Source organism: Thamnophis sirtalis, unplaced genomic scaffold (genome assembly GCF_051295495.1).
Source record: "Thamnophis sirtalis isolate CommonGarterSnake01/CBP01778 unplaced genomic scaffold, rThaSir2_p1.2 scaffold_15, whole genome shotgun sequence".
Taxonomy (NCBI): Eukaryota; Metazoa; Chordata; class Lepidosauria; order Squamata; family Natricidae; genus Thamnophis; species Thamnophis sirtalis.
This window is the reverse complement of record NW_028261395.1, coordinates 39,504,328-39,518,651: the sequence shown is the minus strand read 5'-3', so window position 1 is coordinate 39,518,651 and position 14,324 is coordinate 39,504,328. Positions and strand designations below refer to the sequence as shown.

The following is a 14,324-nucleotide window of genomic DNA, read 5'->3' as shown; positions in this document are numbered from 1 at the left end:
AGTAAGGGAGGGAGGGAAGAAAAGGGTATGGAAAAGAAGAAATGAGGGAAGAGAAGAGGGAGGGAAGGAATAAGATACCTAACCTTTGATGTTTATAATGATTTGATAGTATGGGAATATCTCAAAATGTAGTTGTATTGTTTTTTACAAGTTATGGATGTTGTATTTTCTTTTTACCAATAAAATCTTATTTAATTTCAAAAAAAAAAATGGGGGGGGGTATTTGCTGTCTACTATCCCTTTGCTTTGATGTTCTGCTTGCCACCGACTTCTTCTCAGCTCAACTATTCAGAAAGAAGGTGGAATACATTTGTAAAAAAACCCAAACAAGTGATTGCTCTGCTCTGCTCTACTCTACTCTGTATTCTGTATTCTATATTCTGTATTCTGCATTCTCCTATTCTATTCTATTCTACTCCACTCCACTCTACTCCACTCTATTCTGTATTCTATAGTTATTCTATTCTATTTTTTACTATACTCAACTCTACTCTACTCTGTATTCTATTCTACTCCACTCTATTCTGTATTCTATAGTTATTCTATTCTATTTTCTACTATACTCAACTCAACTCTACTCTGTATTCTATTCTATTCTACTCCACTCCACTCTATTCTGTATTCTATAGTTATTCTATTCTATTCTATTTTCTACTATACTCAACTCAACTCTACTCTGTATTCTATTCTATTCTACTCCACTCCACTCTATTCTGTATTCTATAGTTATTCTATTCTATTCTATTTTCTACTCTACTCAACTCTACTCTACTCTGTATTCTTTTCTACTCCACTCCACTCTATTCTGTATTCTATAGTTATTCTATTCTATTTTCTACTATACTCAACTCAACTCTACTCTGTATTCTATTCTATTCTATTCTATTCTATTCTACTCCACTCCACTCTATTCTGTATTCTATAGTTATTCTATTCTATTTTATATTATACTCTACTCAACTCAACCCTGTATTCTATTCTATTCTACTCCACTCCACTCTATTCTGTATTCTATAGTTATTATATTCTATTCTATTTTCTATTCTACTCTACTCTGTATTCTGTATTCTATTCTACTCCACTCCAACTCTACTCTATTCTACGCTACTCTACTCTATTGTATTCTGTATTCTATATTTATTCTTATCTATTATCTTCTCTTCTATCCTATTCCTATCCCTATCCCTATTGCTATTGCTATTTCATGTCATCATTTGGCTGAAAAGGTGAGAATCTGGAGGTTGTTTTTCAATCCCCCACCCCTCATCTTCATCACCCCACAACCTTATTTACATCCAAAGGGGAGGACACCTCCCTGACGTTGCCACCTATACCCTCTAACCGCTCGTAGCGGAAGGGCACTCTGTCTCCTGGGCACAGATACTGGCTGGCCAATTTCTTTTGTGTGTGATGGCTTCCGGCCTGCTGCTGCTGCTGCTACTGCTGCACAGCCCCTCCTCCTCCTCCTCCTCCTCCTCTCTCCAAGCCCCGCAGAGAGCCTGCTTGGGAAAGAGACGCTGGAAAGCAGCAGTCGCTCCAGCCAGATTTCCATAGCTACGCAGGAGGCAGCATAAGGAACTGCCCAGAAAGGCAGGCAGGCAGGAGGGTGGGAGAGAGGAAGCCTCACAGCTGACCCCCTTTGCCAAGCAAAGGCGAACGAACGGTTATTCTGGGCCGCTCGGACAACCACGCCACGGCTTCGCCTCCCCCAGAAGATGCTGAACAGGCATCTCCAGGGCAGGTCCCAGGACCAAGGATGAGCTGAGATGCAGGGTGGGAGGCCCACAGCACCTTCCCTGGCTGGGCTGCTCTCCTGATCTCCCCCCCACTCATGTCCAAGAGCTGACGGGGAAGAAGAAAGCAGGGTCCCCGGGATCACCCCACAACCTTATTTACATCCTTCCGCTGCCAAGCATCATGATCCGCAAGAAAGCCTCTGCTGCCAGCCCGCCCGATGCCAGCCTCTTGCTCAGCGCTGCCAAGGACTCCTCCGGGGGCCACTACGGAGAAGCCGAAGCCATTCGAAATGGGCCCTCGGCCGGTAGCTTCGTAAGTACATGGCTAGAGCCAATGTAGGGATAGGGTTGGGATCCAGCACTTTAAAAAAAAGCAGAGATCTTCTCTCCTGCTCAGGGACAGCTGTGGGATCTGGCCGTGATGGCGTATAAGCGGGCGAAAGCACTCGGCGCATGCTCGGCGTCAAACTGTAGCGAGCATGTCCTCAGCATGCGACCCCTGGGAAGTTCCCACAAGAGGACAGGGAGCAGGAGGAATGGACGTTAGAAGTAGTAAACTTAGCAGAGATGGCCAAAATTTCAGCATAGTTGAAGGACCATTCAGATGAGAAATACAAGTTGGAATGGAGAAGATGGATTGATTACATTCAAAATAAATATCGGACTAAGAAATTTCAATTGGCTTATGAATGAACAAAGAATGTTATAATTTACCTAAATTTAGTTTAAAAAAGGGGGAGTTAAAGTACAAGAGGGAGGTAGGATGCTATAGTTAGTTAGCTTATGTTAGTGTATGATTGTTAAATGTTTATACCTTGTATTTTGCTCTGGGAAATTGGGGGGAGGGAGGGTTGGAGGGGGGAGTGTGGGAGGGAGGGAAGGGGAAGGGGAAATATTTATAAAATGTATTAAAATTCTTCAATTATAAAGAGTACAGAGAGCAGGTTCAAACCCCCAGCAGCGCCTTAAAGCCGACGGCAGGCGATTTGCCGTCATGCGAATAAAAAACAGAAAGTTAAGGGTGGTGAGGTGTCACAGCTGGAAGGAAGCCAGCTGGTTCCTTTGGGGCTGCACTGAATTCGGGAGCCTGAAATGATCGAGGTGTCAGTCTCCACGGATTCCATGTAGAGGAAAAGAGAGAGCAGGGTCACCGCATCCTTGCCCTGGCAATACATTCGGTGGTGCCCAGTGGTGGGTTTCAATTTTTTTTAGAACCTCTTATGTAGGTGTGGCCTGCTTTGTGGGAGTGGCTTGCCGGCCATGTGACCAGGTGGGAGTGGCCAACTTGTAAAATGGGGTGAAACTCACTTAACAACGCTCTTGCTTAGCAACCAAAATGTTGGCTCAGAAACTCTGGCATTTGAAGTGAGCAAGTCTTAAAGCTGTCAAGTTACAAGACCCTTGCACCCCTAACCCTTTAGGGAAAAAAACCCAGGTGTGTTCAAACTTGACAGCTTTAAGACTTGTGGACTTCAACTCCCAGAATTCCTCCTCCAGTCATGTTGGCTCAGAAACTCTGGCATTTGAAGCACACAAGTCTTAAAGCTGTCAAGTTACAAGACCCTTGCACCCCCTAACCCTTTAGGAAAAAAAACCCAGGGGTGTTCAAACTTGACAGCTTTAAGACTTGTGGACTTCAACTCCCAGAATTCCTCCTCTCGCTCTTCATCTTGATGATGTGCGGACAGGCGGGGGGGGGGTAGGGAGCTGGAACCGGTTCTAAACGCCACTGTAGATTTGTGGAACCTCTTTTATAGAGGAGGTTAAAACTGGCAGGAACCCACCCCTGGTGGTGCCAAACAATGATATGTGACGTGACACAATCGATCACCCCAAAACAGGACCCGCAGTGCTCTTGGTGCAGCACTAAGCAAGCAGACAAATAAGAGGGGTAATACAGATTCAAAACCAGCCCTTTTGCTTCCCCTCCAGGGGTGCCAATCTCCAAAGAACATGGGCTGTTTAAAGAATTTGGGTACAGAATAGTACTGGAAGAGACCTTGGAGGTCTTCTAGTTCAACCCCCTGCTCGAGCAGGAGAACAAATAAAATACAAACCCGAACTCTTTCTGCTGGGAATAATCAAAATGAAATATACAAAGAAAATTAAGTACATATTAACACATCTGCTGACCACAGCTAGAATAGCGTTTGCCCAATGCTGGAAGCAAAATAATATCCCCTCGGACGAATTAGTGATACAAAATTTTTTGGATTGTGCAGAGATGGACAAATTAACACTAAAATTAAAAGACAAAGAAGAGTCGGAATATTATGAAATTTGGAACAATTGGTACAAATGGTTGAAAAACAAGAATAAAATTAATTAAGCCAAAAAAACAATATAGATAGATAGATAGATAGATAGATAGATAGATAGATAGATAGATAGATAGATATAGATATAGATATAGATATAGATATAGATATAGATATAGATATAGATATAGAAGACAGAGAGAGAGGGAGGGAGGGAGGGAGGGAGGGAGAGAGAGAGATGTGTATAAAGGTTATAATCATAGAAGCTAAATAATATTTACATGTACAGGTATGATGACATAATAATGTTGATATAATGACTGTAAGGTGTTGTAGAAAAAAATAATTAAAAAGAGGGGGGACACCCTGCATTTGTGGTCAAAGCTGCAGAGGGATGCAGAGGGAAACAGAGGGATAGAATTAGGCCTACATGAAGTGATAATACCACTTTATAATGCCTTGGTATGGCCACACCTGGAATACGGCATTCGGTTTTGGTCACCCCAATGTAAAAAAGAAGTTGAGACTCTAGAAAGAGTGCAGAGAAGAGCAACCAAGAGGATTAGGGGACTGGAGGCTAAAACATGAAGAACGGTTGCTGGAATTGGGTATGTCTAGTTGAATGAAAAGATGGACTAGGGGAGACATGACAGCAGTTTTCCAATATCTCAGGGGTTGCCCCAAAGAAGAGGGAGTCAAGCTATTCTCCAGAGCACCTGTGGGCAGGACAAGAAGCAATGGGTGGAAACTAATCAAGGAGAGAAGCAATTTAGAACTAAGGAGAAATTTCCCAACAGTTAGAACAATGAATCAGTGGAACAACTTGCCTCCAGAAGTTGTGAATGCTCCAACACTGGATGTTTTTAAGAAGAGGTTGGATAACCATTTGTCTGAAGTGGTGTAGGGTTTCCTGCCTAAGCAAGGGGTTGGACTAGAAGACCTCCCAGGTCCCTTCCAACTCTTCTAAATTCTAAAATCTCTTAAAATACAGCCTCTAATAGAGGACAGTAGTACTTTTCCGTTTCCTGTTCAGTGGGTCATGTTTTCCGACCCACAGCCTCAGCTGTCTCCAGGGGCTTCCCAGAGATGTCCTCTGTCTATATCCGTATGGTCTCTCTTGACCTTCTTCTTGGTAGGATGCAGAAGTGGATGACACGGTCTACATTTACGGCAGAGATGGCTATGAGTCTTCCAACAATCCCAGAGGAAATTACTTCAGGGATGGGAAAACGAAGATAGGTGAGCATGCCTTTCTCTGCCCTGTTTCTCGGTGGCCTAAATGGATCGCTCTGGGAGGGGTCTCGGATGCCGTCCCAACTGAACCCTCGCTCAGCATGAGATTCCAGCAGAGTTGGGGGTTTTGGTTTTTTTTGCAAGTCCATCTAGATGATTTGATCGTCTCACAATCAGGAGACTGTGAGTTTGATCCTAGGTGGAAGCAGCTATTTCTCTCGCTGGGCACAATGAGAATATATCTGCTGAACAAAACTCCACATTGGTGACAGGAAAGGCATCTGGCCATTAAAACACTCTGCTAGCTCCATTTAGTTGCCCAGACTCCACCAGCCATGGGATTATGGGGTCGTTAAAAGATGATGATGATCTGGATGATTTGGTCAAAGCAGAATCCTTGATGAAATGGGATTCCTCCCCCCAAGAGTTCTTTCCCAAATATTGTCGATAAACTACCATATTTTTCAGAGTATAAGACGCACTGGAGTATAAGACGCACCAAGATTTTGAAGAGATAAATTTTAAAAAAGGTTTTTGTACTCTGCGGGCTTCCCAAACCCTCTGCACACCTCATTTTTTGTGAAAAACGGGGCATGCAGAGAGTTTGAGATACCTGCAAAATGCTCCTGGGGGCTGGTGGGACAAAATGAGCAAAAAATGGCCCGTTTTTCATGAAAATGGGCCCATTTTTCTGGGGTTTTTTTGCCAAAAGCAGGGCGTGCATAGGCTTTGGGAAGCTTGTAGAGTGCTCCAAGGGGCTGGAGGGTGCAAAAATGAGCAAAAACGGCCCATTTTTCACTCATTTTTGCCCTCCGCAGCCCCCAGGAGCATTTTGCAGGCCTCCCAAACCCTCCGCACGTCCATTTTGTGAAGAGGGCAGGATTTCAGGAGGCCAAAAATGCTGTATTCAGTGTATAAGACGCACCCATATTTCCACCCTCCCTTTTTGGGGGGGGAAGGGTGCGTCTTATATTCCGAAAAATAGGGTAAGCTAGGAACCAGCTTCCAGGGCAAAGGACGGCACTTGGGAAAACTCAGCACAAACCACTTGCCATTCGTTTTATAATAATAAGGTAGCCTATGATGAAAGCCTTCAGGCAAAGGCTCAAAACTCCCCTTTGGTAACTTGGCTTGCAGACTTCGTACTGGTTTGGGAGGAGAAAGCCCGTCCCTCAAAGAAAAAGCGTGGCAAACAGCTGCAATGTCAGGGCGAGGCGGCGGCAGCGGGCACAAGTGCTGGATGGGATCAACGTTACGGGCGGCACAAGAGATGGAAGCGGAAATTCCTCAAAAATCTGAGGAACGCTGGCCTCTTGGTAGAGAAGGTAAGATCGGGGGGAACACTTCTGGGCTTGGAAGGGGGGCAGTAATACAAAGAGTGCTATGTTGGCATCAGAGACCGTCTAGTGTCAGTTGGCATTGGCGGAAATAACATCTCAATCTGACATTGTTATGACCTGCCAGCAGCCAGAGAGCTGGCAGAAGATTTGGACAGTGAAGAGGTTGGGGAGGAACATGGGCCAGTCCTGGACTCTGGGGAAGGCTCGGACGAGGGCTCTGCATCAGAGACAGAGATGGGGCCGAGGCCGTCTGGCAGTGATCAGGTGTCTACAGAGCTAGACAGCAGTGAGGCGGAGGAACAGCTGGAGCCTGTTCCCAGTGTGCACATGCACAGAGCTGCCAGAAGAACAACTCAGAAATCAGGGTCGACTTGGGAGTAAAGCCACAGGTGAAAGGTGATTGGCCCCTCCCATAGGGAATAAAAGAGGAGCGAAAGGGGAGGGGGCTTTTGCAGGAAACAATTCACTCGTTCGCTCCTTAGATTCGTTTCAGGAGTGTGAAGATCTGTCCCTGAATCTCAGAGACTCTGTGCCCAGTCTTTCCTTGCACAGAACCTCATTTGAGATATATTTACATGGCAGCTTTCCAAGAGAGATAAGGTCGGTGGTCATAAATATTCCTTTGAAAGACTGTTTGCCAGGCCTTTGCTGAATGTGAAGGAGAGGAATTCCCATTCGTTTTAATAAAAGGGGTTTTGCCAGGACCAGGAATCTGCCTCCTGCTTTCTGGGGAAGCTTAGGTCAGAATAGATAGACATGTCTTTGCACCAAGATGGAATTGACCCAAGTATTTGGCAGAGGGCAGAGCTCCTCTCTCTTCATCGCTCAGAAAATTGTTGGGTTTTAATTGGGGGTCCTGGGGTTCTTGCTTGAGGTGTTCCCCCCTTCTTCTCTTCTCAACCTACCCTCCAACCTGAATGGGCTGCTTTTACAGGAGGAGACCAGGAGCGAACACAAGAGCATCCACTATCTGAAGCTGAGCACCCCCTGGGAAGTGCTGGTGTATTATGCCGAGGAGCTGTGCATGCGAGCGCCTCTCCAAGTAAGCCCTGGGCTAGTGTGTGTGTGTGTGTGTGTGTGTGTGTGTGTGTGTGTGTGTGTGTGTTTCGGAGTGTGGTACAGGAGCTCCACTTCTTCCCTGTCCCCTGAGCGGCTCTTTCCTTCCCAGGCTCACCCCAACCCAGACCGAAATAGTTCCGACCACCTGCTTCGGTGGTTGCGTATCCCCAACGTCATGGATCAGAGGGTGCCCAACAAGCCTGTGGACTACTACACCTGTGCCTTCCGCAAGTCCAAGCTTGACAGGTAAGCGGGGGCAAGGGGGCAAGTCAGAGGTGGGATTGTGACCAGTTCTGGAGAACAGGAAATTCTGAGTAGTTCGGGGAACCAACAAATACCACTTCTGGCTGGCCCCGCCCCCATCTATTTTCTGCCTCCCGAGTCCCAGATGATCGGGAGGATATGGGGATTTTGCAGTATCCTTCCCCTGCCACGCCCACCAAGCCCTGGCCCACAGAACTGGTAATAAAAACAATTGAATCCCATCATTGGTGCAAGGGCACCTGTGCTCAGATGGCGCCTCGGCCTGGGTGAAGGGTTCTGGCTCCAGATTTGCAGCAGGAGCGAAAGAGAGAGGGTCCTGGTGCCTGTAGACCAGGGGTGTCAAATTCAAGGCCCAGGGGCCGAATCCTGCCCACGGGGTGCTTAGATCTGGCCTATGGGGTTGCCCTGGAAACAGTGAAGGACTGATCCGCGGTGCCTCTGCCAGCAAAAATGGAGCTTGTGAGGGTGGCAGGAGGCCAGCCCAGCCCAGCCAAAAACGAAGCTCACAAGAGCCGCACGTGCCCCACCCCGAACTCCATTTCCACTGGCAGGGCATTGCAGGAGACCATTGTAGCCGAAAACGGAGCTTGGTAGCCCGTTTTTGCTGGCAGAGCACTCGGGTCACCACAGGTGTGCCCTGACATGAGTGACGTCATGCTGGCCACACCCACCCAGGCCTTCCTTGAGGTCAAACACAGCCCTGATGCGGCCCTCATAGAAATTGAGTTTGACACCTCTTGCTGTAGACCATCTCCTGGGAAGAGTGATCCTACCTTGCTAGGATTTTCCTCCACCTGACGGGAGGTGGGGTGGATTGCTGGACAGAGGTGCAGTGTTCTGACCTATGCTTCCCCCGCAGCATGAAGCCGAGTTCTCGTCCCGATAAACCCCTTTTAATTAATTTACAGTGAATTCCTCTCCAGCAGTCTTTCCTCTCCCACAGTTTTTCAAGGTAGTTCACAATTACTGACCTTTATCAGGCTTGGAGAGTGGCCCGGCCGATATCTTTCAGACGCCGCAATACTTGGCAAGATTGCAGGATTGAACAAATTGTCTCCTGTAAACTCCACTCCCCTTTCACTCCTCTTTTATTCCCTCTGGGAGGGGCCATTCATCGTCCACCTTTTGGCCTTACTCCCAAGTCGACCCCTGTTCTTTAGCTGTTCCCTTCATCTGGCAAATCTGTGCATGCACACACTGGGAACAGGCACCAGCTGTTCTTCTGCCTCACTGAAGTCTGACTCTGAAGGCAGCTGATAACTGGCATACGGCTCTAGCCCCCTCCCTGCCTCCGTCACAGAGCCCTCATCCGAGCCTTCCCCAGACTCCAGGACTGGCCCATGTTCCTCCCCAACCTCCTCACTGTCCGAATCTGCTGCCTGCTGGCGGGACACAACACGCAGGTTCAGTCAAGGATGGAAACTGCACCCCACAAAGCCCTGTTTCATCTTTGAAGAACATTTCATGTTGGGTTCGGGCTTGAATCTGTTGCTCTATTTTTCAGGTTCCTGGGCAGTGATGTGCACGACTCCTACTTCACCAATACGCAAAGGCATCGCATCGTAAGCCCTCTTAGGGGGAAAGCCCCAGTTCCAGGGCTTAGGCAGATGAGGCCAAGCTGGGAGCAAGGAAGCCCTCCCTTTCTCTGCTGTTTTGGCCATGGGCTCACTTTCTTGGGGGGAGGGCCAAACCTTGCCACAGCCATTCGCTTTCCTTTTTCTTCTTCTTCTTTTGTTGGCAGTTCTTGTTCTGGCTTTCTGTGTCCGGTTGCATGACCAGTTAATACCACCTGCAGGTGTATGAAATCTTGGCCCGGACGATTTACGGGAAACGGAAGCACGCAGAAATAGGCATTGACCGGCTGCTGAACGAAGGGGTTTATTCCGCCGCTTTCCCGCTGCATGAGGTAAGCGTGTCATGGAGGCTTCCCAATGGGGAGCAGAGCATCAACGCAGAGAGGTTGTGGCCGGAAGGGTTGGGTCAGGGGTGTTATTCACTTACCGTATTTTTCGGAGTATAAGAGGCACCATTTTCCCTCCTAAAAGAGCATGGAAATATTGGTGCATCTTATACACTGAATACGGCCATTTTTGGCTTCCCAAAGCCTCAACCCCCGCATCCCATTTTTGCAAAAAACAGGCAAAAAATGGGCTGTTTTCGCAAAAACTGAGGCATTTTGCCTTTCCCCCCACCCCAGGAGCCCTCGGCAGGCTTCAGCAGGGCTGGGGGAAGACAAAAACTTTTTTTCTTACTTCTTCGAAATCTTGGTGAATCTTATACATCGGTGCGTGTATGTATGTATATATGTGTGTGTGTGTGTGTGTGTGTGTGTGTGTGTGTAAAGTCTTTTATTTTTTCATTTTCATAACATATAATCACATGTATACTATTACATAGCCAACATTGTATTATATTATTAAATGTTTACATCAATTCATCTTACTATCAACTCCCAAAAACAATTATTGGCTCTTCTGCTCTCCATATACCATATTTGTACCTTATCCCTCGCTTTCTTCTCCCTCTCTCCTCCCTCTCCCTACCTCCTTTCTTCCCTCTGTTATCCTTCTCTTCTCTACTTCCCCTTCCTCTCTCCTTCTCCTCTCTCCCCTTTCCACTCCTCCTTTCTCTCCTCCTCTTCCCCCCTATGTTCTCTCCTATCCCTCTCTTCTTCCCTTACCTCTCTCCTTCTCCTCTCTCCCCTTTCCACTCCTCCTTTCTCTCTTTCTCTTCCCCTCCGCCCACTCTCATATCCCTCTCTTCTTCCCTTACCTCTCTCCTCTACTTCACACTCTTCATCTCATTTACTTGGTGTATTTCAGCTTCTGAGCAAGCTTCATTTTATGTTGATGGTATTTATAATTCCTTTTCAATATACCCATTTAATTTTAACATATATCTTCCTCCTTCTTTAAAAAAAAAATAGAACAAAAAAGTATACATATATAGTCATTGTGCTTTTAAAAGCACCGGTGCGTCTTATAGTCCGGAAAATACGGTACCTCCCCTACCGGTTTGCAAATGTGAGCGCGCATCCCCGTATGTACTTTGCCTAAAAAAAGGGGCCTACATGGGATGCCATAGAGCTGGGGCGGGTGGGTGGAGCCACAAGCGAATTCCGCTACTGGTTTGAGTGAACCGGTCAGAACTGGCAGCATTCCACCTCTGGGTTGGGTCCATTTCAGCTCAGAGGTCCTGCCTCTTCAGCCCCAGTGTGGTCATTGGTCAAGTAAGGGCTCCCCTATCTTCTTCCTATCTTTTCTCTTTTGTGGCGCTCAAAGGAAAACCACCCCTGGCATTTTTGAGCATCCCAAAGCAGTTCTTCGCTTAACTTTCCTTGTCATATCTGTTAGGTAAGCTCCCCGTTGGGAGAGCGAGTACGTTCAGAGAAGCGTTGTGAGAGTTGTGTTGGAGAACACACAAACCAGCATACAGAGACACTGCAGTTTAAATAGGCTTTTACTTTCGTGGAAATAGAGATAACAGAGTCCATCAAACAATCCAAATCATACATGGATACGAAAGTCAGTCATCAATGTCTTTCAGTTAAGGGATAATCCAAATAACATAGTCCAGTATCATATAATCAGTTCAGTACTCAAAGTTTGCTAGCAGTTGCAAAACTTACAATAGCTCACGGCACTTTCTAACAGCCAGCTTCCAAAAACACTCAGATCAGATCAGCCCAGCATCTAACAAACAGAGAGCTAACAGTCATTCTGGCTCCCTCTTATGGCCGATTAAGGAAAACAGCAACCAATCACATTTTACAGTATGATTTAAAGAAACAGGTATAGCATTGCTATATGATTTATATATTGCCAACCCAAGCGTTAGATTATATTCCTAACATTATCCTTTAAATTTGGTTTTATTTTTTTTAGGGAATAAGTTGTTTGGATATTGTTTCTTCTTACTGGGTTCCATATTCCAGATGTAGCATTTTAAGGGCCCTGCAAAAGTGGCTCAGGGGCTAAGACGCTGAGCTTGTCGATCAGAAAGGTCGGCAGTTCAACGGTTTGAATCCCTAGCGCCGCGTAACGGAGTGAGCTCCGGTGACTTGTCCCAGCTTCTGCCAACATAGCAGTTTGAAAGCACGTAAAAAATGCGAGTAGAAAAATAGGTTCCTTTGGTGAGAAGAGAACAGCATTCCATGCGCCTTCAGGAGTTGAGTCATGCCGGCTACATGACCATGGAGATGTCTTTGGACAGCGCTGGCTCTTCGGCTTTGAAACGGAGATGAGCACCGCCCCCTAGAGTCAGGAACGACTAGCACATATGTGCAAGGAGAATCTTTACCTTTAAAAGTCTTTGAGGATTGACCTCTTTGGCTTGTGCATGATGGATATCCCCTCAATGTCTCTTTCTCTGTGTGTGTCTCTGTCTGTTTGTCTGTCTGTCTGTCTGTCTCTCTCTCTCTTTCTGGCTTTCTCTCTGTGTGTGTCACTCTCTCTCTGTCTCTCTGTCTCTCTCTCTGTCTCTCTTTCCCTTCCTCCCCCTAGGGCCCCTATGAGCTGCCAGACTACGAGGTGCTGAACGAAGAGCTGAACCCCCGGCAGATCCTATACCGTTTTTGGGCCCGCTGGGCCTGCTGGTACAAGTACCAGCCCCTCGACCACATCCGGGAATACTTTGGAGAGAAGGTGGCCATCTACTTCGCCTGGCTGGGTGAGACTCATCCATAAGAGTGGGGGGCAGGGGGTGTCTTTACCTTTGCCCAACCTAACCTTCCCCTCCCCTTCCAGAGCATAGCAATAGCACTTATATACCGCTTCACAGTGCTTCCCAGCCCTCTCTAAGCAGTTTACAGAGTCAGTCTATTGCCCCCAGCTGGCTGGGTCCTCATATTACCCACTTCGGCAGGACAGAAAGCTAGGTCAACCTTGAGCCTGGTGAGATTCGATCTACCAAACTGCTGGCAGTCAGTGATCAGCAGAAGTAGCCCGCAGTACTGCACTCTAACCATTGTGCCACCGTGTCTCTTAAAACATAAGCATAAAACATTGATCAGGTTTTGAGCAAACTCTGGGATCAACCTTCCTTTTAAGATCACAGATTATGATGATTAGAGGATTGGACGCTAAAGCATATGAAGAATGGTTGCTGGATCTGGGTATGTTTAGATGAAAAGAAGGACTTCGGGGGTTACATGATAGCAGTCTTCCAATATCTCAGGCGCTACCACAAAGAAGAGGGAGTCAAGCTATTCTCCAAAGCACCTCAGGGCAGGACAAGAAGCAACTTAGAACTAAGGAGAAATTTCCTGATAGTGAGAACAATTAATCAGGGGAACAACTTGCCTCCAGAAGTTGTGAATGCTCCAACACTGCAAGTTTTAAAGATGGTGTTGGACATCCATTTGTCTGAAGTGGTGTAGGGTTTCCTGCCTAAATAAGGGGTTGGACTAGAAGACCTCCAAGGTCCCTTCCAACTCTGTTATTCTATTCTATTCTACTCTACTCTACTCCACCGCACTCTACTCTGTATTTTATTGTATTCAGGGCCGGATTTAGATGAAAAGAGGCCCTAAGCTATTCCACTTATGAGGCCCTTTCACCTCCCATTTTTAAGTTTGTAAATTACATGAGAGACAATAAAATACATCATTACTGTGATATATATCAATATATATAGCTGGCCTCCCGACGGAGGGCGGCTCTGCTCTGCGGCAAAGGCAGCGAGGCCAGCCGCCTCCCCTGCTGCGCTCAGCTGCCCAGCTGGGCCCCCTCGCCCTCTCCTGCCTGGCCGCTGATGGGCTCTGGGTCGACGGGGCGGCTACTGGGGGCGGCCGTGCCTCTCGCCTGACCACCGGTGCCGGGAACGTGGGCGGGCTCCCCAACTGCCGCAGTGCTGGAACGATCTTAACCAATACATTTTTATGTTTGTTTATTAGTCATATGTGTAGAATTTCTCCTTATTTTCGGTTCAGTGTTTTAGTGTTCACTGTTTTTAGAATAGTGTAATTTTAATTTTGCTAACAATTTGAATGTAGGCCCCTCTTGATCTTGAGGCCCTAGGCTGAAGCCTAGTTAGCCTATAGGAAAATCCGGCCCTGATTGTATTGTATTGTATTCCATTCCATTCCATTCCATCCCACTCCACTCCACTCTATTCCACTCCACACTACTCCACTCTTTATTGTATTATATTTCATTCCTTTTCCACTCTACTCTACTCTACTCTACTCTACTCTACTCTACTCTACTCTACTCTACTCTACTCTACTCTACTCTGTATTGTATTGTATTGTATTGTATTGTATTGTATTGTATTGTATTGTATTCCACTATACTCTACTCTATATTGTATTGTATTATATTCCATTCCATTCTATTCCATTCCACTCACCCCACTCCACTCCACTCTGTATTGTATTCTATTCCATTCCATTCCACTATACTCTATATTCTATTGTATTGTATTATATTCCATTC

The 14,324-nt window shown here is 46.5% G+C and overlaps 1 protein-coding gene across 2 annotated transcripts in view; it reads left to right on the top strand.

Annotated features, from left to right (window-relative positions):
• The first annotated feature begins 1,499 nt into the window (after nt 1-1,499).
• LOC106548682 (anoctamin-7-like) overlaps nt 1,500-14,324 on the top strand; it is a 29,892-nt gene continuing 17,067 nt past the window's right edge. For both annotated transcript variants that reach the window (XM_087702100.1, XM_087702099.1), the window contains exons 1-8: nt 1,500-2,049; nt 5,131-5,233; nt 6,365-6,552; nt 7,502-7,609; nt 7,736-7,872; nt 9,395-9,452; nt 9,686-9,796; nt 12,393-12,558. In XM_087702100.1, coding sequence (XP_087558226.1) covers nt 1,918-2,049; nt 5,131-5,233; nt 6,365-6,552; nt 7,502-7,609; nt 7,736-7,872; nt 9,395-9,452; nt 9,686-9,796; nt 12,393-12,558 — 1,003 coding nt within the window. In that variant the 5' untranslated portion in view covers nt 1,500-1,917. The remainder of the gene's footprint in view (nt 2,050-5,130; nt 5,234-6,364; nt 6,553-7,501; nt 7,610-7,735; nt 7,873-9,394; nt 9,453-9,685; nt 9,797-12,392; nt 12,559-14,324) is intronic.